At 37.2% G+C, this 25,585-nt stretch overlaps 2 protein-coding genes across 2 annotated transcripts; both read left to right on the plus strand.

Moving 5' to 3' along the window:
• The first annotated feature begins 23 nt into the window (after nucleotides 1-23).
• Nucleotides 24-7,464, plus strand: LOC117414220 (pre-mRNA-splicing factor ISY1 homolog). Its single transcript, XM_034919610.2, has 11 exons — nucleotides 24-113; nucleotides 914-936; nucleotides 1,314-1,365; nucleotides 1,615-1,680; nucleotides 2,051-2,093; nucleotides 2,190-2,302; nucleotides 2,925-3,042; nucleotides 4,066-4,188; nucleotides 5,392-5,513; nucleotides 5,717-5,803; nucleotides 6,978-7,464. The coding sequence occupies exons 1-11, from the start codon at nucleotides 111-113 to the stop codon at nucleotides 7,083-7,085; spliced, it is 858 nt and encodes a 285-aa protein (XP_034775501.1). The 5' UTR covers nucleotides 24-110; the 3' UTR covers nucleotides 7,086-7,464.
• A 1,999-nt stretch (nucleotides 7,465-9,463) lies between these two features.
• LOC117413628 (haloacid dehalogenase-like hydrolase domain-containing 5) lies at nucleotides 9,464-24,796 on the plus strand. The gene is made up of 8 exons (XM_034022854.3): nucleotides 9,464-9,833; nucleotides 13,396-13,599; nucleotides 14,338-14,450; nucleotides 15,797-15,890; nucleotides 17,515-17,548; nucleotides 18,533-18,707; nucleotides 20,486-20,674; nucleotides 21,161-24,796. Exons 1-8 carry the CDS (start codon nucleotides 9,729-9,731, stop codon nucleotides 21,558-21,560), a joined length of 1,314 nt encoding a protein of 437 aa, XP_033878745.3. The 5' UTR covers nucleotides 9,464-9,728; the 3' UTR covers nucleotides 21,561-24,796.
• Nucleotides 24,797-25,585: the final 789 nt, after the last annotated feature.

The following is a 25,585-nucleotide window of genomic DNA, read 5'->3' on the forward strand; positions in this document are numbered from 1 at the left end:
CGAACTCTCAACCCTGACCCTTGTAACAATCCCTTCCTGTTTTCATTCAGCGTGGTGAACTAGGAGGAAGCGCTACAGAACTTGCTGTACTTTACGTTGAATAGCAGAAGATGGTACGTTGTTAAAACAGTGTTTTCATTATATACATGTATTATTTTGGTCTCGATGCTTTCCTATATGAAATATTGTGGCTTTTACTAGCTGTAACTAAGCCCAACCGGGACCATTAGTTCTGCATTGTATTCCATTTTGAGTTTGATCTTCAGAAATTCTCACTCATACAACATCCCTGAAACGTTAACGTACACAAATGCCAGTTTCCTAAATACAAATACTCTTGATGTGTCACGTGATTGTAAAAGAGTTAACATCTTTTTTTTTTACACATTTTGAGACATCATTTTCAATTCATTAAAGATTCACTAAACTTCCCTCCTGCATTTGCCTGAAAATGTTACACTATGGATCCCTGTCTTTTCTGGGAACTGGTGTAATATGGCTGTGTCAAACACAGGCGAGTGTCCTGGCACTAGAAAACCAGCTTTCTGATTTGCACCACTGTTCAAAGCTGGCACGGGTCTTGAATTATACTCCAAGCAGTTCCATATCTGAATCTCATAGAGTGTATGTTAATAACGAAGCATCCAGGGATGGCAATAAGACTGTCACTGCAAAGCGGTTTGATCCGTCCCTGGTTTAATAAGATACATCAGAGCTTGTGACTTATATACTAGGGCTAATCAAGCTCGCAGTAAAACCTGGAATGGATGAAACTGCTATGCAATGTTAGGAGTTTTACAATTATGTTTTAAGCGGAGCAAAAATGTGGCCACACTAAACCCTTAATATAATTTATTAAATAATAAGGTGTATAGTCATATTGAAATAAACTTGTTTTCTTTTTCAACAATAGGCTCGAAATGCTGAAAAGGCCATGTAAGTATACTCTTTTAAAGTTTGGTGACTTTTACCTATTTTGACAATAAACTGAGGATTCGCATTATGTTTCTAATAAACTGATATGCATGTCATGTCATTTTCTAACAAAGAATAAGGGTTATCGTAGTATTTTCAAATACAATCTTCATTATTATTCTGGGGAATAATATATATATATATATATATATATATATATATATATATATATATATATATATATATATATATTTTACTTAGACAATTTGTTTAATCATGTGTCAAGTTTACTGTTTATATAAATATGCTTACTGTGTTGCTGTCTTGGAAGTACAGTTTCATGTTGTTATAAAATGCAGATATTTATCTCCCTGCCTAATATTGTTTTTGTCATGCAGGACAGCCCTGGCGAGATTTCGCCAGGCTCAACTCGAGGATGGAAAAGTTAAAGTGAGTGGAAAATTCCTAGAAACATTATTAATGTAGTGGCAAAAATCATGACATTGTGGCCATCTCAAAATAATGATTCTCACCAATAATTCAGTTCTGTTTACAATACTTAAAAACATCATATAACTGTGCTACATATGTGTAAATATAAAGGGCATCACTGTTATTGACTTTATGATGTTAACTTGCATAACTAAATCCTTCTCGCTGTACACAAATCATTCACTTTAAATGTGTTCAATCCAACAGGAGAGGAGGCCTTTTCTTGCTTCAGAATGCAACGAGTTACCGAAAGCAGAAAGATGGAGAAGACAGGTAAGAAGATAAGGCAGTGTTCGTTAGGAGTCGGAAATTTTGTTTTCTGTTTAAATGTTTAGAAGGTCTGTTTAAATTTAAATTGACAATACTGTTTTCCCACTAAGCTCATGTAACGTCACCTGTCCTTGATATGACATTACTGGGATTAAAACAGGACCATGTTTTTTAGCGGGCTACATCTTAAATCCATATCAATTCAATTGTGTGTTTTATTCCTTTTAAAACATTAAAAGCCACAGGCTTGATCTTGTATGATTTTGTGTGTGTGTGTTAAGTCATTCTTTTGAATTATTTTGTTTAAGGTTAAAATATAGAAGCTAGGTCACATGCATGTATATTTAACTATTAAATCTGTTTGTTTTTTTAGATAATCAGCGAAATTTCTAAAAAGGTTGCACAGATTCAAAATGGTAAGGAATTTGATGTAGTTAATTTTATATCTAAAATAAATAATTGTCCCTATATCCTAGATCGTTAATAATCAAAGCATCCTTTTCATTTACTAGCCGGCTTGGGGGAGTTTAAGATACGGGACCTTAACGATGAAATCAATAAGCTGCTCCGAGAGAAGGGACATTGGGAAATTCGGATTAAGGAGCTGGGAGGCCCTGATTATGCAGTAAGTTGCTTTTTGAAGTAGAGGAATTCTGTGTCAAATACCCACGTGACCATCTCAGATTTCTAAAACACCTTGACAAAATGTTTTCCATCTATATTCAAACTGCAAAATAATTTCCCTATCAATATTAGATGTATAATTTTCTTGACTTTGTTTGGCATCATACTTCCAATGCTACGGATAGCAAAATTGTTGTACAGTAATCGGGCCGAACCGTTTATCTGCCATCATCAAGCTCTTCAGCAGCGTCACCCACGTGTACAGTGCTAATGCAAAATGACTACAGGAAAGTGAAAGCAAGTTGTGCTTAAAATTGAATTTCTTTTCTTTTTTCGTAAACTGGTGCATTTTGCTGCTGTGTAAATTACCCGACACTAATGAAAGTGTATACAGCCTAGTAAGGGCGTATGCTAAGAAATAAATAATAATAATAATAATAATTCTGTTCATTTCATAAACAGAATGATATTATGAGCCAACATGATGCTACATATTTTAGCACTGGAACTTGAACATTCCCTGCAACAGAAACATAAGCTGGTACCTTTAGTGCTTATCCTGCTCTGTCGCTTCAGGTCTCTGTAAGAGCAAACTGAAATTCTGCCATTTTTCCTCTCCCCAGAGAGTTGGACCTAGGATGCTGGATCATGAAGGGAAAGAGGTGCCAGGAAACAGAGGGTACAAATACTTTGGTGCTGCCAAAGATCTACCCGGGGTTCGGGAACTCTTTGAGAAAGAGCGTAAGTACATTTAAAGGACAGAAGTCAGCTCCAAAGATGTGCCAGTCTCAAGCTTAATTAGCAAAGATTATAGCTATGCTAACTTCATACAGTAAGTGACTGGGATGTTGGTCACGCAGAACCTATTTTCCAAACTAAACTGTGTAATTGCCTTTTTAATCTCAGAAATGTTCTTTTGGTCTCCTTTTTCAAAGCATGATTTGTGATAACAAAAAAAAGCTCTGTACATATTAGGTGGGAATGCAGTCATTTTAAATTTTTGTGATTATACCAAGAGCGTGATATTTCGAAATTGGCAACGGGAACAGGTCACAATTTTTTTCTAAAAAAACTAACAATGTAATTTAAAAAAATTGGCAAATTCCTTTTTATTTAATTATATATTTATCAGCAGGTATTTATATTTGAACTAAGTCAGGTTTCAAATGTGTTTTGAGAACTAGTTCTCATTGTTCTTCTTTTAAACTTTAAATGTTTGGAATAACAGCTGTCTACTCAGACTTTATAATCCTACTCTGTATATGCCTGTGGCAGAGTGAAAGTCGTGCCGGTGCTCGTGTGTGTGTGTGTGTGGGGGGGGGGGGGGTTTAAAATCCTCCCTGTAAAAACACGTGAGGATGTGGTTGGAGCCATCAATTGAATACATAATTAAATGATTAATTAGGCTCCAGTCACAGGTGTATTTAAAGGGTGATAACACGTGTTAGGGAGAGAAAAGGATAGAATAAATGTTGGTTGTAAAGGGGAAGGTACGTGTTCTGTGTTGTGTGCTGTATTTACGTCCGTGTCTGTGTTTTTTTTACTGCGTGAATTTTTGTAGACCTTTTATTTTGTTAATGTGTTTTGTTCAATGTTCAGTATTTGTGTTGATTAAACGTGGGCATTTTCTGTGTCTGAATCTCTCTTCCGTGCTGATAACATCCGGGCTGTGATGCTACCCTGTCATAATGCCATATTAAACCTGTCTCCATACCTGTTGCGTACTGACTGAAGCAAGATTAATTTTCTTTTCTTTTCATCTAGCACTCCCTCCTCCAAGGAAGACTCGTGCAGAGCTTATGAAAGATATTGATGCAGAATATTATGGCTACAGAGATGAAGATGATGGTGTTTTAGTGCCTTTGGAACAGGAATATGAGAAACAAGGTATATTCCCACAGTATTTTCAGGTCTTGTAAAGTTTAGAACAGTGACAGAAATGTTCAAGATCATCCTTTTAATTCTGTCCATGTGCAGGTATATGCACAGAACCCAAGTTAGAAAGACTGAAATTACACCCTGCTAAATCCTGTCATGTTAGCAGTGTTCGATTCCTGTTCTTGGATGGGGGTGTACAGGGAGCAGGGCGTTGAAGTGAATACTGCAAGGGTTAGGGACAAAAACAGCTGGAACAACCTCATACTGGTCAGGTGCCAGACTAACCTGACAAGACTTGAGTCCAGGGATCAGAAGCTGATTAGTAAGTGAGCATTTCAAATAAAAATGGCAAAATGTAGGTTATTTTATCGGAGCCAAACAGGTTCTTGCTAGACATTTGACTAGATAATTTGTTCGGCATCAGTTCACTTGCCTCATGCAAGAGAATAGTTTTTATTTCAGAATCACAGGCTTGTTGCACAACTTTGAGGACTAAATACTTTTGTTCACAAACAGTGGTAACATTAGAATTTAAACAGAAGCCCAATGTGTATCAATCAGAATATATTTTTGTACTGCTTGTTCTTCTGAGTTCATTCAGCCATTTCAAAGACAACCACGTGACAATATGCATTAGCTATTGACTGCACAACTGTTTCAGTCATATAGTTCTGCTTAATCATGGACTTGTAGCATTTAATTACTGAGATGCATGGGGAAATGAAGAACATTATCCATCATTATCTAGTCTAATAAGATTGTATCTATTAATTGCAGTCACGCTTGAGATGCTGTCTTGTGCTTTAACACATGACCAGTTGGATGGACTGCGTTTATAAATTACTACTCAGATGTATTTCTGGGGCCTGTTTGGTTTTGAGGGGTGATGAGTTTTTATTATTTTTTTATTTTTTTGGATGTATTCTTGAATGTATATTTAAATAGATAAAATAATGCTGTGAAAAAGTGAACAGATATCATTTAGACAAAAAAAAACATGATAGTTAATATTCAGTAGTAGACAGCAACTTTTTTTTTTGTTTTTTTTGTTTTGTTACATATTTAAAATCAAATTGTCATTATTACAAGCACAGATGATTGTTTTGGTGGTGTAACATCATTGCAACAGCAGTCCCACACAGCCTCGTATTGCTGAAATACTGAACTTTTTCGTTTGCCCTGGAAGTTTAAGTGTTGATCTTGTTGTTTCAGTCTTAGCTGAGGCTGTGGAGAGATGGAAGGCAGAGAAGGAGGCTCGCCTGGCTGGGGAAGAAGCAGGGGACAAGGAGGAAGTGGAGGAGGAAGAATATATTTATGCTGTTCAAGAGGATGAGGTAATGCACAGCATGCAGTACACTACTACAGTCAAACCTGCATGAAAGGCCACCATGAAAACACATACCCGTCTACATTGACCACTGGGATGAGTCACAACCTATATGCCCTGGTCTGCCAAAATGTTATAAAACTGTGGTTCTGTGGTTTACTCAGAAGAGAATAATTGTTTCTTATAACCAAAATCTGTTTGTTTACGCAGTCTGATGAAGAAACTGGCGAACCTATGGACGGCGAGGAAGGATCACAGAAATTTATAGCGCATGTCCCAGTACCCTCCCAGAAAGAGGTAAGAACTTGCTGGTGCTCTACCTACAGAGCATCCACACGTAATCACGTAATACTTGCACAATGCCTGGTTAAAATGTTTGTATACAGTAGACTCCACTATGTAGACACTGTAGTAGACACTATGACTCCAGTAATGCATATGCATAGACAGAATTTTGCTTTCCTGTATGAGAGTATTTGAATTTGAAAGATTTACTATTTTGAAATCGTAGCAATTTTTTTAATAAATATATATATATATATATATATATATATATATATATATATATATATATATATATATAAAAAATGTATATTTATATGCTGGAAACTAAACTGTAATCCAAGTTATTTTAAGTCAATTTAACAAATATGCAATTTTTTTCTCTAAATAAACTTAGACTAATAAAGGTACATTGTGAAGATGAGTGTGTTTCTATGAAAGACATTGACACACATGACAGTACTAAGGCCTTTAGTTTTGCTGATCAGCTATATAACTTGCCTTCTGTAAGAAGAGTCACATCAAGTCTCTGTAAGTCGCCTTGGATAAAGGCGTCTGCTAAATAAACAAATATTGCACAAGCCAAGGACTAATTTGCTTTAGGTTCATAGACGTGTATTGGTGTATCATGTGCAGAATATATACTAAAATATTTTAAGAAACTGGTGTCAATATCATTTTAAATCTGGGCAGACATTTAGGCATGTGTTAACTGCTGACTTTTATTGAGGTCTAAGACAGATAATAAACATAGCAGCTGGTCTTGGGTATATGCATGCATGACTTTGTTAGTTTGTTAATTGGTGTATATACATTGTGTGTATTCATTATTTAAGAAAAGGTTAAGAAATTATTTTTGGGGAGTAAGTAAGATACAACGCGTTGATCGGTTTCCAGCCTAACAGTATTCTATTATTATTATTATTTGTTTATTTAGCAGACGCCTTTATCCAAGGCAATTTACAGAGACTAGGGTGTGTGAACTATGCATTAGCTGCAGAGTCACTTAAAATTACGTCTCACCCGAAAGACGGAGCACAAGGAGGTTAAGTGACTTGCTCAGGGTCACACAATGAGTTAGTGGCTGAGGTGGGATTTGAACCGGGGACCTCCTGGTTACAAGCCCTTTTGTTTAACCACTGGACCACACAGCCTCCTATATTCTGAAAGGTATTGTTTACGATTCCAGATTGAAGAGGCTCTGGTCAGAAGGAAGAAGATGGAGCTGCTGCAGAAATATGCCAGTGAAACTCTGATGGCACAAAGTGAAGAAGCCAAAACACTTCTAGGATTGTAGCATCAGCAGCCAGCGCACGGGTGGAACATGTTTGTTCTGCAATTATGTGTCTGACTTTTATGAAAGAAGATTGGCTTTAATACCTCTGGGGTCAAAGACTGCTGGCAACGTAACTCTTGTTGTGTGTGTCCCTCAGGAACTCAGGTTTCATTGGAAGGCTCAGTGATACATAATGGGATAAAATGTCATGTCATTAGTTCTAGTGACACAGATAACAGTAAATCCAACTCCACTTACTGTGTGTTGCAAACATCTCACAAAATATTGTACATAACCACATGTTGTTTTTTTTTCATTTTGTAATATGAAATACTTTTGTGGATCGTTTTAGTAAACTTATTTTGTAAAGAAAAAAAAATTAAAACAATTTGTTTTAAAAGCACGTGTCTTCTTTCACTTAGAGTACATTCTGAGAGATTTCTAAGTGGAAAAGGATGTATAAATGTCACTCATCTGTTTTGTTCCTTTTGTTTTTTTAAACGCAGCAGGTTTGCTTTCAACTGCGAAACAAAACCTGATGCGGTTACTTACATAAAGATTTAATAGGGTAACGACTGTGAAGGACTGACAAGAAGAATTTTAATTAAAAACACTGTTTTAAAAATACTCATGTTTATAAACAAATCACATAAACAGGTTCTGAACAACATGTGAACATTTAAATAACATTTTAGAAGCTGGAATAAATGTAGTGTGAAACATGAGCAGACATTTAGGCATGAGTTAACCCTGCAGCCTTTTATTGAAGTCTGCTACGCTCAACAAAGCATGTGATATGATAACTAGCATAAACCACCTAATAATAAACACACCTAACCAATTGTGGAGTTTTAAGAATATTGGTAACAAGACATGTAGTTCAGATTTAAGGCCAGCTAGAAGACTGTGGGAAGGAAACCATAATGTATGCCCTATTACGACTGCTATTCATTAAAAAAAAAAAAAAAAAGAATTTATCTGTGTCCACCCCAGTATACCGTACCATAAAAATATTCATGGTGGAGAATGGAAACCCTCCCTACACACACACACACGTACTTTGAATCTGTCTGCTCCATTAGATGAAGCCATAGAGGTAACCACCACAAAACTGACATTTACTGACGCTGTGTGGCAGCACAGAACAGCCAACTCTGATGAGAACTGTTGTCTGATTAGATTGTTAATGGAGGTGGGATACAGCTTCTGAAACCTTTGGATCAGCCAAAGTAGAACCTTTAATTAGTCATGAAGCGTAATAGCAGAATTACGTTTTTTGTTAAGTCAAGTTTTAATAGTGGATACCTGATAACAATTTCACTTAGAAGCATTGATGCATCTATAGCTATGGCCAAAAGTGTTGCATCAACTAGAATTTTAGGATTGAAACTCAATTCTCAATTTAAAATTAATTATATATATATATATATATATATATATATATATATATATATATATATATATATAAACACTATTCAGCAAGTTTTACTTAACTTTATGAAGCAAAATTAGTTAATTCTATAGGGAGATGCAAAACTTTTGTCCAGAGTTGCACAGATTCTACTGGACTTGTGCATTTTGTATGACGGTTGAAGTGTTTGTTTCAGTTAAATGAGCCCTCTATAGTTACCAAGGTGCTGATGCTAAGATACAGATCTGCTGCCTTTGGAGCTGGCATCACAGATTGGAAGATAAAAAGCTGATGCATCTGTCAAAATGATGTAAATGGTATTAACATTTAACTTTGGCCCCTTCAAACACTACATTAACACAGCATGGTTCAATAACTATGTGAACAGTAATTACATCTTCACTGTATGTATTAGAATGGTATGCCATCTGATTCTTAAAGAAACCTTAATAAATTAACATATTACTGGAAACAACATAAGAATTTTTTAACAAGCACCATTCAGAATGTACCTGCATACATATTTATCCAAGGTGACATACAGAGACTAGGTGTGTGAACTATGCATCAGCTGCAGAGTCACTTACAACAACATCTCACCCGAAAGACAGAACACAAGGAGGTTAAGTGACTTGTTCGGGGTCACACAATGAGTCAATTGCTGAACCAGGATTTGAACCAGGGACAACCTGGTTACAAGCCCTTTTCTTTAACCACCAGACCACACAGCATCCAAGACTTTGCAAATATCACATATTTCACCAATGATAATTCTATGGACCCTTTGTTTCAACCATAAAAGTCAATGAAGGAATGGGACTGAAAGCGTTTTTTTTAAATAGCTCCTACGTTGGGGGCAATTTGTGTAAGATTTAAAGTTAACTATAAGTCGATTTTGTGGGTGTGGTTTTTAAAAAAAAAAATTTTTTAAAGGATTAGAATTAGAATTCTTAAAAGGGCCATGTACGTCATTACAGCGACGCACGACTATTTCGTATCCTAAGAGCACCCCATCCGCTGTCGGCTGACTCACTGCCAAAGGAATCTGGTGTTTCTTCCCCTGGTTAAAACAGTTTCGGACGCCTCCCTCTGTGATGGCGTCACATTACCTCCTGAGATATATATATATATAAATAACAGAGGCATAGAACAGTGGGGGAAGAAAGGAGTGTGTCTCCGGTATTTTGGTTAGCTTTACGCTCACCGGCTGCACTCGTTTTAGGGGCTAGTCTGGTTCTCCGGAAGAAGATATAATGAGAGGCTTCTCGTATTTAAACCGGGCTGCGAACGCTCTTTGTAGCCCGCGAGTTGATAGAAAGGTTCGGCTGGGACGGCGCGGTACTGCCTCTGATACTAAGGTAAGGGACCGCATCTGTGAAACATTGTGTTTGTTGTTGGGGTTCCTTTTGACTTGTGTTAGTCGGTTGTCTTGTGTATCGCTGTACTGTATATTTCTCTATTTGCTCTACAACACCGTCTTCCCCTCGTGTAATTTATTTGAACTTTTCCAAATAATATCAGGTTTTAGTTTTACAGTAAAAAAACAAAACAAAAAAAAAACTGGTGTTTTCATTTTTAAATTACTGGTTTGTTTAACAACCTATTAAAATGTAGTACACATATTATATAGAAAATAACATGTACTTGGAGAAATGGTTGGGTATTTTTGCTCGCGCTGTAAATGTATCGGCTGTTTTTTTTTTTTTTTTCCGGTGGATCCTTCATAATAAATGAAATCGCAATAGAGAGAAATCCTGCTCTCTGATTTGCTGCTGACCGTGTTACGTACAGGGCAAACACGTACATCAAATGGAGCATGTCTCCTGTTTCAGTAGAACCTTTCCACAACCCTAAAACACTTAATGGCTTGAGAATTGTGGTTACACGCCGTGAAGATATCTCTTGTTTTCTGTTATCTGTAGTCCATGCCTTATTGTCCCTCAACTGCTCACTTCATGAAGTAGTGTCTCTCAGCAGTATTTGAAGTGTGCTTTCTGAACACCAGCCAAGAAAAAACGTCCCCGGTTTTCTCTTGTGGTCCAAATCAATTCAACTTTAATAATTTTGCCTACTCGCACCTCTGTTCAAACGCACTACACATGGTAAAATAAACAGAACATGTATTGCTCCGTGTTTATGAAAGGTTAATTTTCTGAGGCACCACAACCAGTAGGTCTTCTTACCTGCTTATTTATTAACCCTTTAACACTAATGTCATCTTCCTCTGTGAGTCATCTTAGCGTTGTATCTGTCAGATGGGGTTGCATGTTTATTTGTAAGTTCAAAAGATATCCTTTCAGATTGCATAAATGATTTAGATCCGCTTGTTTCACTTTGCAGAGTGGGCAGTGTTTATTACTGTGTCTCAGTACCTTGCATTAGTAGCCATGGTTTGTGATGTTGAGGATTATTGGTTGCTATGCACAAAATAGATTTCTACTCCTTGGAATGCCCAATCGCATTTCTCCTCACCACAGCAATTCCACACACAGCTCAGAAGACCCGAAGGTTCAGTGGGCATCCTCCGATCCCACGACCAAGCCAGCTTCCTTTTTCACCCAGGAACTCGAGAGCGGATGGCAGCGATCGACCGGCCACTGGAGGGCAAAGGCCAGCCCTGCAGGCGTCTGCTCTGAGCTCACTGGGTGCCTGGCCAGCAGCGCTTGCTGTAGAGCAATGTGGAGAAACAGCCCCAGGCGGTTTTACCTCCCTAACCCATGGGAACACCACAGCCAGGACGCGAACCTGCGCTGTATGACTCGCCCTGCGCACCACACAGCTGTGCTTCTATCAGGTGAGCCACTCGCGGACACCATACTAACAGTCGTAAAAGGGGGAAGAAGTAAACCCCGTTAGATGTTTTGTTGCAAATTCTAGCAGATTGGAAGAAATCTGTGTAATCCCCAAAGAGGAGGAGAAATGCACTGACGATGAAGCTGAAAGCACAAAAACAAAAGTTACGAATGGACACAGTTTAAAGCTGTTGGGCGATACAAATTACGTAAAGTAAATCTGGACTCTGATCTGCTTTTGACATTTAGGACCAAACGGCTGTCATGGATTCAGTCTTTGGTAATTTTTGTTTTTATTGCCTTAAAGTGAATACCAGAGTACCTGGAAATTCGGGAATGACACGTTACTGGTGGTCTACAACTCTGTACACATTTACTGGTCAGAGTTCAAGTATACACCAAGGGGCCAATGTAAGGATACGTCCAAAGTGATTTGCGGCTGCAAAACACCCATGTTGCTGCCAAAAACAGCTTTTAGCTGCCGTAAAGTGGGACTAGCGATCTCACAATTGTTTGCATTGCACCTATCCTTACATACAGTAATCTGCACCTTTTATTTAGAGTGTAAAATAAGATGGAAAATTAGACTTTCCACTTTGATCACCAAAGGACTGTTCGGTTCACCGTGTGGTAAATTGGTTCCTTGGCATGCTTAAGAGCATCTTGTACACTTTATTGAATTACATTTTCATTCATTTGAGACTTCCTTTACATTGCAGCTGGGAGCAAATGAAAGCATTCAAATTGGGGTTGTAATAACAAATCCTTGCGGAAGGTTATTCCAGCTTGATGGAGGAAAATAAGCTAATGAACTCCCAATTATCTCTGATCTAGAACAGTTTTCTAGTGCACGGTTAAGTTTTGTTTGTTGGGAATGTTTTGGTAAACAGATCTCGGATGTTTTGCCACTTAAAAAAAACAAAAAAAAAACCCCAACAACTAGAAAATCAGGTTAAGTTGGCTACAGTGAGTAAAAATAAACATGGAAACTACGAAGTGGAAACAAAGGCAATGCTGTGACAAAACAGGTTTTAAATTGGAAGGAAAAAGCACATTACTAAATTACTTTGAACAAATAAAAGTGGAGTATGTAAAAACAACTAAAGTCTAACACTAGCTCAAACTGAAGTGTTTTTTTCTCATTTGCAGTAAATTGGTCGTTCAGAACGTTAGGTTCCTTCTGGTGACCTGTTATTTCTGTGTGTTTGAACTGCACTCTGCTCCTCCTGTTTTTGTTTCATTTTTATCGTATTGTCTTGCTGCTTCAGACTGATTTTATGTGAGTCGTTGGTGGATGTGAGATGTCAAGGGGTGTCCTCCTAAGATTCCCGGCACTAACTTCTCCAGGACTGTCATTGTACTGTAGCCGTATCCTCAACACACCTGATCCCAAACTACTTTTAATTAAAGTCTCCACATTTCTCTGTACTTTAAGTTTCTCTGAGTTTACCCTAACTAAATAAAAGATAAGTGTTTGGAGAAAGTGCCTGTTAAGTCCTCATGTGAGGCTGGGGGGGGGGCAAGTCGATCAAAAACTTCCCTGCAGGGAAGTACGTTTTTAGGGGCAAAGTTTGTAAACTTCCCTCTACATTGATCAACTTAACTTCATGCAACTTTCCAGTAACTTTGCAAAATTCCAAGCAGGGGTATGTTGTATTCAAATTAAAGATGGTACGTGCTCTCTGGTAATTAGTGATGATACCAGTGCCCTGGTAATTAGTGATGGTACCTGCGCCCTGGTAATTTGCAGATGTGAATTGTAAACAACTGTCCCTACTATAATGTTAGGGCTTTTCGTTTTTTGAGCCAACTCCGTTCAATTAAACTCTTGGAAAAGTGGTGATTGTGAAAAGCAATGTAACTGAACATGCTTTTTGTGTTCGGTTTGAATTTAAAATGAAGGCGCTGCCTTATATTGTATAAGTAATACTTTGTCCTTCCTGTATCCATACCGGGCTTTGTTTTTATTTGCAGATCAGTAATGTACAGTATAATTAGTAATGTACAGTATAACAATGCTACTAAAATGTTCCATTAAAACATGATCACCATATTTTTGGTTTTACCCCATTAAAAGGTGTTTTGCCAGCTGTAAGTCTGTGTTTTTTGTTAACTGTTTCCCCCTCAGTTGCAGCCTGGCTTTGGTCTCCTGTTTGACATTGATGGAGTGCTGGTCCGAGGAAAGACGCCCATCCCAGCAGCGAAAAAAGCCTTCCAAAAATTAGTTAATCCTCAAGGGCAGTTCCTTGTGCCTGTGGTGTTTGTCACAAATGCAGGGAACTGCCTACGCCAGACCAAAGCAGATCAGCTGTCTCATATTCTAGGAGTGCCTGTGAGTATTGGTATGATTTGATTAAACCTGTGGGATGGTAGTCATAAGCAGTGTGGTTTATGTAATGCATCTTCAACAGATCAGCTTCAGTTCCATGACCCCCCACCCCCATCCTAAAGATACAAGCCATTGCTTTAACAAATGGTGGTCTCTACAAGAGAAATGTTATAATGGTGCACCACGACGCAAGGTGTCAAATACCACCAAGGTTCATTTCCCTGTATAGCACATGCTTTCCCTCATGCATATATATATGAACTGGGCAAGTGACCTGTGACTGTATGCATAAGTGTGTGTCTCTTCATCTGCAGTCTTGAAAGTTACTCTTTTCCTTTTTGAGGTGAGTCTTCCTGCCATCAGTTTTTAGTCTGTTTGGTTTGTGGGGAAAAGGATCTGAATTGCTGATACATATCTATTCCCTGTTTTTATGATTGTGGATAGAAAACAAACAGACCTTCCTGTTTCAGTGCTGACACATGAACTCCAATGTGTGCTGCGACAGAAGACGACATAACAGCGTCTTTCATGTTCAGGATTAATTAAAAAAAAATTAGCCCTTGATATACAACACGGGATTGAATACAATATGATCACAAAGCACTTGACATTGAACTAATACTGACACACATCACATTAACATAGCACATGGCTTCAGATCTCTGTGCTTGAGTGACGTGCAAGTTCATCTTTTAACAGATATGTGAGTTATGCATATTTATTTATGTAATTACTTTACAGATTTCCCAGGACCAGGTGATGATGTCACATAGCCCTTTACGAATGTTCAGAAAGTATCAAGACAAGTGTGTGCTAGTGTCTGGACAAGGACCAGTGCTCGATATTGCCAAAAAGTATCCTTTTTTTATTTTATTTTTTTAAATAATTGTCTTGACTAGTTTGCATGTTAACATACAAGAATCCTTAACATCACATGGTAACTTCCACATTCCATCCATTATGTAATCTTTGCCTGGCCATTTATTTTTTTCTAGCTGAACAGATTAAAATGCATGCTTGTGGACTTTTAAGTACAAGCTATCAAGAGAAAAACAAATGACGCATGTACAGAATATTGGGGGTGTTCATTTAAATACAGGGTTTGCAAACTGATCCGACAATCCTGGCTGCTATTGTGTTTCAGATGGTGAGAAGAAACTAACTGGCACCTATGTGTGTAATTACACTGAAACAAATCCAACTGGATTGATGTTAAGTCTGTTTAAGTGCTTTGAAAAATACAGGGAAGAGTTATTTTAATTACCTGAACTTTTAAACACAATAGTTTAACGTTTCTGTTCACTTTAGTGGACTGTTTTTTTTTATTTATACTGAAGGGACTGTAGAGAGGCATAGAAGTATTTTGGCTGTGATAAAGATCACTGAACATTCCAGCTAAACTATTTATTTATTTATTTATTTATTTATTTATTTATTTATTTATATTTATTTAAGGTTTCTGGTCAAGTTATATATCTTGTCATATTAAAAAAGGCAAGTCACTGTAAATAACTGCAGTGTCATACAGAAAGAAGCTTTCCAAACCCTGTTCTAGTGGTAACAAAGGGATACATTATACCTTGCACTTACTAAATATAAAGCTGTTTTGGCTTAAGTCATTATTTAGCAGGTTTACTACCCAATGTTCTCTAACCTTTTCAGTCCTGACAGAACCTCAAGGTTAAAAGTAGATTAGTTTGAAAGCCTAGTGAATAGTTATCTAAGCTGAAACAACAGTAGATCATGATAGAGAGAACATTCATAATGGGATATTAAAAAGGTAAGGAATTAAATATTAGGAATGTGTAGATGGTATAAGCAATGCACTAAGTAAGGATTGGAAAAAAACATGACCGGCCAGAACGCTGGGTGTATAGCATCAACATGACAAGAATACAGCACTATTCCTGCATGCTTTCTGAAGCATCAGTCTGCTCTCTGGAGTCCAAACCAGTAATCTGTGGGTTCTCGGCTAGGAAGTACCTGCCAGTCAAACACATGTTCTAAACCAAGCCTGGCTGATTTGATGGTGGATAAAACTTACTTTGTGCAGGGTGATGCAGCATTAATATAGCAGTGCAGAAAAGTACCATATGGTCATACAACTCTGAGCAGTAACCATGCCTGTGACTGACACTTTTTTAAATGGCTAATCTCCTATCTGTGAAATTTGTTTTATCCTTAACCAACCTTCCAACAGCTTAGGTTTTTCCAAGGTTGTTACTATTGACATGCTGCGAGAATCATTCCCCTTGTTAGACATGGTCGACCACAATAGAAGACCAAAAATACTGGTGAGTGTTAAGCGTAATAAACCTCTTCGACTTTCATATGTGTTTTCTGTGGCAGCAGCTGCTATTTCCCAGTGCGCCTGCAAGAGTACTTCTAATCTAGATTGGAAAAACCTTGATGCAATTGTATGTAGATATGGTCTGTTGAAAGGTGGGTAATTGTACTGCAAAGAGAAGACTATCGAGTTCAAAATGCGTGGGGAAATTCAGAGGAAGCATGTCTTTTCCTTTCCGCTAAATGCAGGTGCTGTAAAGTTCTTTGACCACAATGTGAAAATGTGTAGTTGAATTCTGGTGTGGTAGGGGCAAGCACTTCAAAATGCCGTTCCATTGGTCAGAAAACAATTTCACTTAAATGCATGGCTCAGTACGCTTATTTCAGAAGTTTCTTGCGGGTAGATAGTCTAAGCTGTTAAGTGACAACAGTAATCGACAACTGAAAGGATTACCATGGAATTAAATTGATCCATACTTCTATACATGCATTCTAAATTCATATGGTATGATACTACCTTTCTACAAAGGATAAATTGACCTTTTTTTTTCCTCTCCAAGATGCATTGAATATTTTATTTTGGTCTTCAGCAAAACAAACGAGCACAAAGCTCACTGATTTCATTATTTCATATTGACTGAAGCCAGTTCATTTTTGATGCAGCCTCATCTAGTTACTGGGGCAGAAAATGTTTGTAGCCTTACAAAATGTGCCGAGAACAACAACAAAAAAAACTGGGGATCTTAAATAACCACAGAATTTTCCAAATATAAAGGAAAATGTCAAGTTTCGTTAGTCTGTTCGTGGCCATATACTAAAGTGTAGCAATTATTTGTGGTGGGAGGCTCTGGCTATAAAATGGGGTGGGGTAGATAACACTTGTCATTGCCAGGAAGCAGAACATGCATGAACTTTAGGATTACAGCTTTAAGACAGGTGTTGTCAAAATGATCTGCAACCAGCCCTTTTGGAGATAACACTTACCATTGCCAGGAAGCAGAACATGCATGAACTTTAGGATGAAAAAAAAGTGTCCAAAGGTATTCTATATCTATATCTGTACATGCACAACAGATTCTATACATTTGTTAACCAAGGTATTTAAAATGACCTATAAAATAAGAACCCACAGAATTTAAATTCGGCGTCTTAGTTCAGTGTTGAGTGTGTGCACATTAACATTATTGATTATTCAAATATATGTCTTATTGAGAGCCCAATTTCTATACGTCCTGTTTTTAAGATGATGCAAGTTACGTAATGCAGCCCTGTTGGTTTTGAAATGCCTGTACACCCATGAAACAAACAGTTTGCTGAGTAGAACAGTTTAGGTCTTGCACTGCAGAGCCTTGGGAGCCAATAGCTGTGAATGGGGGAGCGGGGGATTGTTAGCTGATGTAACCTATGTTCTGTGCTGATGTAACTGGTTTCAGCTGGAAAAAGGACAGGAGAATTTAATGTCTGGGTTAATATATATATATATATATATATATATATATATATATATATATATACCAATCAGTAGCACTTACAAAAGGTCAGTCATTTGAATATGTAGCCACCTGCATAACAGAAATAAAAACGCACCTCAAATTTAATTTGAGTGTTATCTCTCTTTTCTTTTTTCTGTAGCCTTCCTCTGATGTAAATCTGCCTAAAATAGATGGTAAGTACAATATTTCATGATGTCGAACAAAAATCGATTGGAAGTTTCTTAGATTTTCCTGTTCTGTTATTTGAATGTTAAAGTTGTGAATTCTTATCGGTATCTGTTTTAAAATTATGTAAAATGATACAAAAATTGTGTATTTTGTAGTATTGTATATTTTTTTACTTAAGGGACAACTCCCTCCATATCGCTTTACAAACTAAGGTTACTGTATCTTTAAGAGAAAGTTACTCCAATGTCTGGGGGAAGCATCACTGTTCAAGCGAGGGTCCTGTAGCTGTGATCCTCTTCACTTGGAGAAATGTTCTGTAGCTGTTTTGATACCACATACATTTTGAAAGCTGCATGTCTCTTTACTTGGGCTGCCTTTGACTAGAGTGAACTGGATGACACGTTAACTGAATGTCACTGGGCTTTTTAAAGGGGTGGATAACAGCATAATGTGCTATACAGACCTTGAAATGAGGTGGTTCATTTTAACCTGGAACCTTTAATTGTCTTCATACCTCCTTGGGTATTATTAGGTGTAGCCCTCTTGTCAGCACCAAGACTACGGATTTCCATCCTTTTTCTGCAACCAATGAAGTTCATACAATTGCAAAATAATCAATTTAATAATGAACAGTATGAATAACACAAAACAAAAAATGGCTACTTGGCATTGCAGTAACAAATATTAAGCTAACAACCTCCTTGAAATAATAAGTGTTTTACCACTGTTTTGGTTTTCTTCCCCAAGTTGCATATTAAGTATGAAGACTCTGGGTTACACTTCATGTAATCCACCTGGTACTTTTGTTAACTAGGATCAATTAAAAAGGTCACGACTTGGGGGATTTGGAGCGTGATCTCCCAAGTTACACAAAGTAATCCTCTAGTATCACTGCAGTGTAAATGTGTTGCTTCGGTTTGGAATTGGTTAACCTACAGCTATATAGATCGGTTAGTTGAGGAGGAAAACGGTATCTCCTCTTCTTGCAGCTGTAATTCTGTTTGGTGAGCCAATCCGATGGGAGACAAACCTACAGTTGATTGTCGACGTTTTACTGACCAATGGGAACCTAGGAGGTACCCACAACACCCAGAGCTACCCGCATATACCTGTGCTGGCCTGTAACATGGACCTCATGTGGATGGCTGAAGCACAGTCACCAAGGTAGGCCTTGTCTGATCTCGAAATGAAGGGGGGCAGCTGTGTGTGCAGTGAGCATGTTCCCAAAATTCTGCGGTCTGTTTTACCATTCAGCTGAAACTCTTTCTGGGTTCACTGATTCAATTCCTATTCCGCTGTGTAGGAGCAACTTGGGGTTTGAAGTGCAGCTTGGTTACTTGCGTTCGTTAAACTTGGAATATGCCTCAATGCTGTTTTTTTAAAATGTCCTTTCTGGTTTCTAAATAAACAAGTGGAAGATTGCCTTCTGTTTTTTTTAATTCAGCATTGTGATTGTCTGTGAGTGAGAAAGCATTTATGGGCATTCACGATCATCTTGCTGCAAAACACTTGCTCAGTAGAGGGTTAAAAGAATGGTGTCAGTATTGATTCTACATGCTGTCTTAACTACTAAGGAAGAATGTGCAGTCAATCCCTTTTACTACTGTACATGCCACTGGCCTGCAGGGGAAAACGAAAGAAACTGGAAATGTGTTTATATAATTATTTTTGTGTACCTACATTACTTTTTTTTTTTGATTTTGCACCTTTTGGTACACAAGTTTCCCACTATGAGTCCTCTCTCTCTCTCTCGTGTGTTATTATATTTCATTGTTTTGTAAAAATCCACGTTCTCATTGATTACAAAACAATTCGTTTTTTTTTTTAATCATTTTGCTGGACCACAAAGGAATAGGTGTAAAATAGGTGAAAATAATAGATGTGCTTTCACAATATCATAAAGACCAGATCAGAGCAGTTCTAAACTAGGTTGATGTAATTAGGCTATGCAGTGGGGCATAACGCTTGCACTTCTAAAACCTTCTGTTCTTGCTTGTTTTTTATGCTGCCTGTGAACCCTGCTAGTTTTAATATAGAATATATAAAAAAAGAACAGTGAAGAACTAAGATTATCAGAACAATTAATCAAAAATAGCTTTGAAGCTTGCTGATGAAAAATCAGATTGCCATACTGATGAATGTAATGGTACAACGTGTTCTACTGGCTTACAGCCCCCAGCCCACGGTTTTGGAATGACCAGTGACCAGACATGACCAACGTCTTTGCATCGTTGTTAGTTGTTAGTACTGGCCAACTGGAATGCAACATGTTTTTCTCGTTGGTCCTGTTGCAGGGTGTGCTTGAGCACAAAATTTTCTGGTCTCGTGATCTCCTGGCTTGCAGCACTGTGTTCTAACCACAAGGCTACGCTGTCATAAGGGTTGGGCTGCCGGTATATATGCTGGCCTCCAACTAGTAGTCCAAACGTAAACCGTTTGTTAAAATAATTTCTTTGTCCGTTTTCCTATCAGTCAAGCTAGGTTTTATTTCTTAAAAATAAATAAATAAATAAACAATGCTTATATTAATTATTGTGGTCCAGTTCCTCTTTATTTATTTTATTTTTTCGTGTGGTGGTCACATTAGTGTTGTCCAAATTTAGCCTTGGGTTTTGATCTTATCTGGCTTGGGGCCTGGGTAAACGTACAGTGTGCTGATGTGAACAGAGATCCGAACATGCTGTGTTTCACTACGTGACTAGTTTCAGGAACAACATTTCATTTATTTACAATGCTGCTGTGGAATGTACCAACACCTGGCTTCCTGTATCTTTTTAAAGAAGACAAAAACACATTTAAGCCCTTATCTTCTGAAAGTATTTGGCAAAAGCAGCAGCCTCAACCACACACCTCAATAGAGAATCTCTCTTGGTATTAGCAATTGCTGCATGGTTTCAATTCCAGGCACTGAATATTCACAACAATGTCGTTTATTCTTTCAGGTTTGGCCATGGGACGTTCCTAGTTTGTCTGGAGAACATTTATAAGAAGATAACAGGCAAAGACCTGAAGTACGAGGCCCTGATGGGCAAACCCAGCGAGCTCACATACCACTATGCAGAGTATCTGATCAGATCTCAGGCTGCGGAGAGGGAATGGAGGAACCCGATTGGAAACCTGTATGCCATAGGGTGAGAAATAATCCATGCTCTGCTTTCCAGTATGAGTAACCATGTACTATAGTAGCATACCTGAAAGAATTGTATGTCAGTGGCATGGAAACTGTCAAGCTGAATTACACTACCATTCCCCCCCCCACCCCCCCAGAAGAATAATTGGAAAAACTAAACTTAGATCGCCCAACAGATCCCCTTCAATCACGATTTTTATTTACATTTTTTAGAAATTTAAAAACAGTTTGTGTGTACTCTATGGAGTTTTGAGAAGTTGCCCTCCCAAAAATGTGGAAAAAAAAGCATTATAAAATAGATATAGATGGGGGAACATAACGTGGTACAATTTTGCATGCAGTGACTGAAAGGGCTATATATTGCCACAATAATCCCCTCCACAGTCATATATTTGACACACATTTTTTTGTGGCAACTGTTGGTTTGAGCATTTATAGAGTTTGCTATAATATCTTGTGTGTTTGTGTGAATTATTTAATCTTGCAGGGATAACCTCATGACAGATATCTATGGTGCTAACCTGTACAATCGCTACCTGGAAGAGAAATCCTCTAGAAAAAGTTCCAAAGCACTGGCCAAGGTGGTGGTGGGGACAGGGAGCAAAGCCAGTGCTGTTTCCCAGGAGGAAGAGTCGGACAATGCCTGGGAGAGCGAACTGGCCCCCCCCTCTGCCACCAGCTGCAAGTCTGTTCTGGTGTGCACCGGAGTCTACGATCCCCACACGCAGGTACCGTCCGACCCCAGCGAGTGCATTACAGAGACTGTGTTCCACGGCCACAGAGACTTCCACTTCGACCCGGCCCTCGTAGAGCCAGGCCATCTGGTGCAGGATGTAGACGCTGCTGTGCAGCTCATCTTTGAACAGGAAAACTTTGTGCCTCTTTAAAGACCAGAGTTATTTTTGTTTTTTGTTTTGTTCTACTATCCTGATTTAGAAGATTTTAGCTCTCCAGATGCCAAAAAAAACCAAAAAAAGAATAGAGTATAAATGATGTACAGGTGAGTGCATGCAGTCCTATTTAAACACTCCAATTTGTCTTCTGGTTTTGTGGACATTTAATGGTGCGTAGATTTCTTTGTGAATATATTGGGTACCTACTTGCCAGAAATGTTCTGACCACCCTCCCTCGTAAGAGTTTTCAACACTGTTCTGTGGTGTGTGGGTTTTTTTTTTTTTCTTTTTTTTCTTTTTAAAAGCTTTTTTTAAAATCACTAACTATTCAGAATCGTTTCAAACTCTGCGTTTGTCCTGACAGGAAACAGATGAGTAGATACATCTATTGTAAACCATACTCTTCAGCATATTAATAATGCACCTTTCCCATTCATAAACAGCAGTTCTGTTTAAAAAATTAACCATGTATGTACAAAGTAACGTAAAGGTTTTAATGATCTGCCCATTGGTAATGGTTGACCTAATTTTTGGACCTGAGATAGCTGAGATATATATTTAACTAATTTGGAATAAAAAAACATTTTGGATTTTCAAGGCAGTTTTTAAAAGATAGAAAGCTTTGTAAGCATGTTTTTTATATACATATAAAAAAGCCTGGTCCTTAAAGGGTTAGTTTTATATTTGTTTTGAAGATTAAGAATCTTAAATACAGTATTGGGGATTATGATATTTTGGTTTTAAAATCATAGATGAACCAAAACAAACCAGAAAAAAAGTTAGTCAAGTCATTCTTAGACCGTATATTAAAAATATATATGTAAAAAGAGCATAAAACAAACAGTTGACTCTTGGTAATCGTAAAACAACATCTTGAATTTAATATTTTGGGTAAATGTATTCACACTTGAATCATGTTAGTGGGAATCATATACTGTTAACTTTAAGAACAGTTTTGGCAGTGGTATACACCCTGCAATATGTATAGTTTTTGCAAAAAAACTAAAAAAATAACCTGTAAACTGCACATGTAGTGTTTTATTTATTTAGTCTGTTACATTTGTATATGGAGGAGTGGAAACTTAATATGAAATTTGGTTTTAAAATAATAAACATTAACATTGCTATTTTATATTGTGGTTTTTTTTTTTTTTTTTTTAAACCTTAAATAGATGTACTGTTTGGACTCTTGCACGCAGATTGCTACAGGGATGCAGTGTTTGAGTCCCAGGAATTGTTGCATAAATGGGTTATTTTAATTATACAACAATTTTCTAATTTAAATGTCTTAAACTGCCAGTAATGAAATCCTTTACTGGACCGCAAAACTGTAAACCTTTGCCATGGCAGGATATGAAGGGGTTAAAATGTTGCTCCAGATAACCTGCTGCCTTCAGCCAGAATAGACAAATTATGGAACTGCCAAAGGCATAACAAGGCAACTGTTCCTGCACAGATGTGTTCTGTTATTATAAAAACATTAAAAAAAAAAAAAAAGTTTTCTGCCATTCACAGGTGGCAGTCGATGGTTTACATTAAATATGACCAGTTTTTTTTAATAAAAAGTAATTGAATATAATGAATAAACCGCAACATAAAATGAAGACTCGGGCTTGTTGCTGAAATGTTTTTACTAAATCCCATGTGGGTCATGGTGCTCATTTTCCCAGTCCTGACATCTGATTGGCTGAGCTATGTATAGCAGGAGACTGTCTTGGGAATTGTAGTATATATTTACATACACAGTATTAAACGTTTTGATCAATTTGCTATCGGCGTTGTGACGGGCCAGGTGAGTGCATTGAGAAATCCAAACATTGACAGGACCTCCTCCCCACCCCATTTTTAATATAGGCAGGGACTGAGGGGGTTCTAGCAAAGCTTGTTCATTCCAGCTGGCTCTTGCGTTTTATGTAACCATGTCTCTGTTTGGTGCCACATGTGACCTGAGGATAATGAGCTCAGTTCCTCTGTCACGTTAGTTGGTGCAGCTTCTAAAAGGAGCTTTACTGTTTTGAATAATACTTCTGTATGACAATCGGGGCATGGAAAGATAATTTAAAAGGTTTACAGCTGTTGGACGTGATCACAAAGCTTTATTAACATTTGTTCAGCAAGTAGAAGGTGTCTTCATTTAAATACTTTAAATTGACTAAGACATTGTGTAAAAAAAAAAATAAAAATAAAAAAGTGTTCCTGATGAGAACACTGTTTTGTACTGTCATTGCTAGGGTCATTAAACCATTTTGTGCATTAATTCATGCAGGCTCTGCTCACAGATGCTGCCTTACCTCAATCAGACTTGAAAAGAGCCCCCTCTGCTGGAGACAAACAGCAAAAGCAAAAAACCAAAGCATTTTTTTTTTCTTCAGAAAATCCCATTTATTTCAGTAAAACCACGCAAAGGCCTAACATTTAACAATTTCAATTAATTTTTGTCTATTAAAAGTATATAAGGAAAACTGACTCACTCATTTTTAAAGAAATAAATATTATAATAAGCCTATAAAGTTATTTATAATCAGATTGCAAAAATGTCAAAACATTTACAGTACATGTGCATTTACATGCAAATTTCAAACACCAAATCACCTTTTATAAACATTTAAAACAAACCATAATTATAAAATATATTGATTTTTCCATCTCCTGGTTTTTAAAAAGCTAAGAAGGAATCATATTGAAAGCAAACTTCTAGACAAAAGGATTTCCATTGTAAACAAGGCACAGAGCGCTCTATAGATAAATAGTTTTCCAATATTAATGCTTACCACAGAAACCTTCCTCTTAGAAACTGCTACAGCCTGTACAAAAAACTGTTAAAAAAAAAAAATGCTAATTTGAGAAACATTAAACAAATGTATATTCTACTGTGCCTTTTGAATGAACATTTCAAATTAAATTGATAAAAATCACAAATTTCTTCATTATTGGAAGACATACAACACAAGAGAAGCTGAAACTGAATGGGAAATGTTCCAATACAAAACAAATGTAAAGAACTAAAAAAAGATCCCCTATCAACAAGTAGCTTAGCACAGATATTCAAAATACAAGCAGGTAGCACATGACTAACACTAAGGCTCTTGGGTCTGTGTGGTTTGAATTCTCTGCAGTAGTTACACAAAGGTACTGTGCTAAGAGGAGTCATACCAAAACGGCTATTGCGTTCAACAACCTATGGGAAAACAGAAATACATACTGGAAATCACAGTAAAAAAAACAACAAACTATAAGCAAGTCAAAATAATATCCACGTTTGATATGAGAAAAGTGAATTCAATATGAATCATTCATAACTACAGAGGTGGTGTGTACAGTACAGGGCTCATTCAATCAACCCATAGAGTTTGCAACAATTGTACACAGACAGAGCTGCAGGGTCCCTTTATTCTTGTGCCTCTCAACCAAAACCAAGGGCGTTTGAAAAACACTGAAATGTGACCAGGTTTCAATAAGAATAGGCTACACAATACATCCAGGAGAACCACTTCATTTCTCTTTCTTTTAGCATGCTTACTTGGAGTCACAACTAATGAAGAACTGTGTACGTCATGTAATGAGCATCTTTTAACGGTCCACAATTGACAGTTTAAGATGGGCTGTTATGTTGTCCAGTTTACACAAAAAGATGCCTAAATAAACCAAGCTTAATCCTAAAACATTATTCATTTACTTTTATATTATACCACACAAGGTGCAAATGACTGCTATTAAATAAATCGCTATAAAAATGTACAACAATATTAATATTGGCAGATATAAGGTATTCTTTTGACTGTAATTCTGTATACCAGTGCTGATGATAATTTCTTACCCATTAAGTAGCAATTTAATTTTTTTCCCCAAAAGAAAAAATTAACAGAACACAAGCTGTATTTATGCAATTTGATACATTACATTTAGACTTAACTTTTGCGGTTAACAAAATTAGAGTAAGTTATCATAACAATATAGTTAAAGAGAAAATGAAAAAAAAAAAAAGATAGATGCCAGTTAACAAAGCTCCAAAAAAATTA

Source organism: Acipenser ruthenus, chromosome 25 (assembly GCF_902713425.1).
Source record: "Acipenser ruthenus chromosome 25, fAciRut3.2 maternal haplotype, whole genome shotgun sequence".
NCBI classification, from domain to species: Eukaryota; Metazoa; Chordata; class Actinopteri; order Acipenseriformes; family Acipenseridae; genus Acipenser; species Acipenser ruthenus.

Excerpts from the sequence above, each read along its gene's own strand:
- LOC117414220 (XM_034919610.2), top strand. Across the intron at positions 4,189-5,391 it reads ACAGGAATATGAGAAACAAG|TCTTAGCTGAGGCTGTGGAG; the intron begins GTATATTCCCAC and ends TTGTTGTTTCAG. Across the intron at positions 5,514-5,716 it reads ATGCTGTTCAAGAGGATGAG|TCTGATGAAGAAACTGGCGA; the intron begins GTAATGCACAGC and ends TTGTTTACGCAG.
- LOC117413628 (XM_034022854.3), top strand. The coding sequence starts at position 9,729 with ATGAGAGGCTTCTCGTATTTAAACCGGGCTGCGAACGCTCTTTGTAGC. Across the intron at positions 13,600-14,337 it reads CTCATATTCTAGGAGTGCCT|ATTTCCCAGGACCAGGTGAT; the intron begins GTGAGTATTGGT and ends ATTACTTTACAG. Across the intron at positions 15,891-17,514 it reads ATAGAAGACCAAAAATACTG|CCTTCCTCTGATGTAAATCT; the intron begins GTGAGTGTTAAG and ends TTTTTTCTGTAG.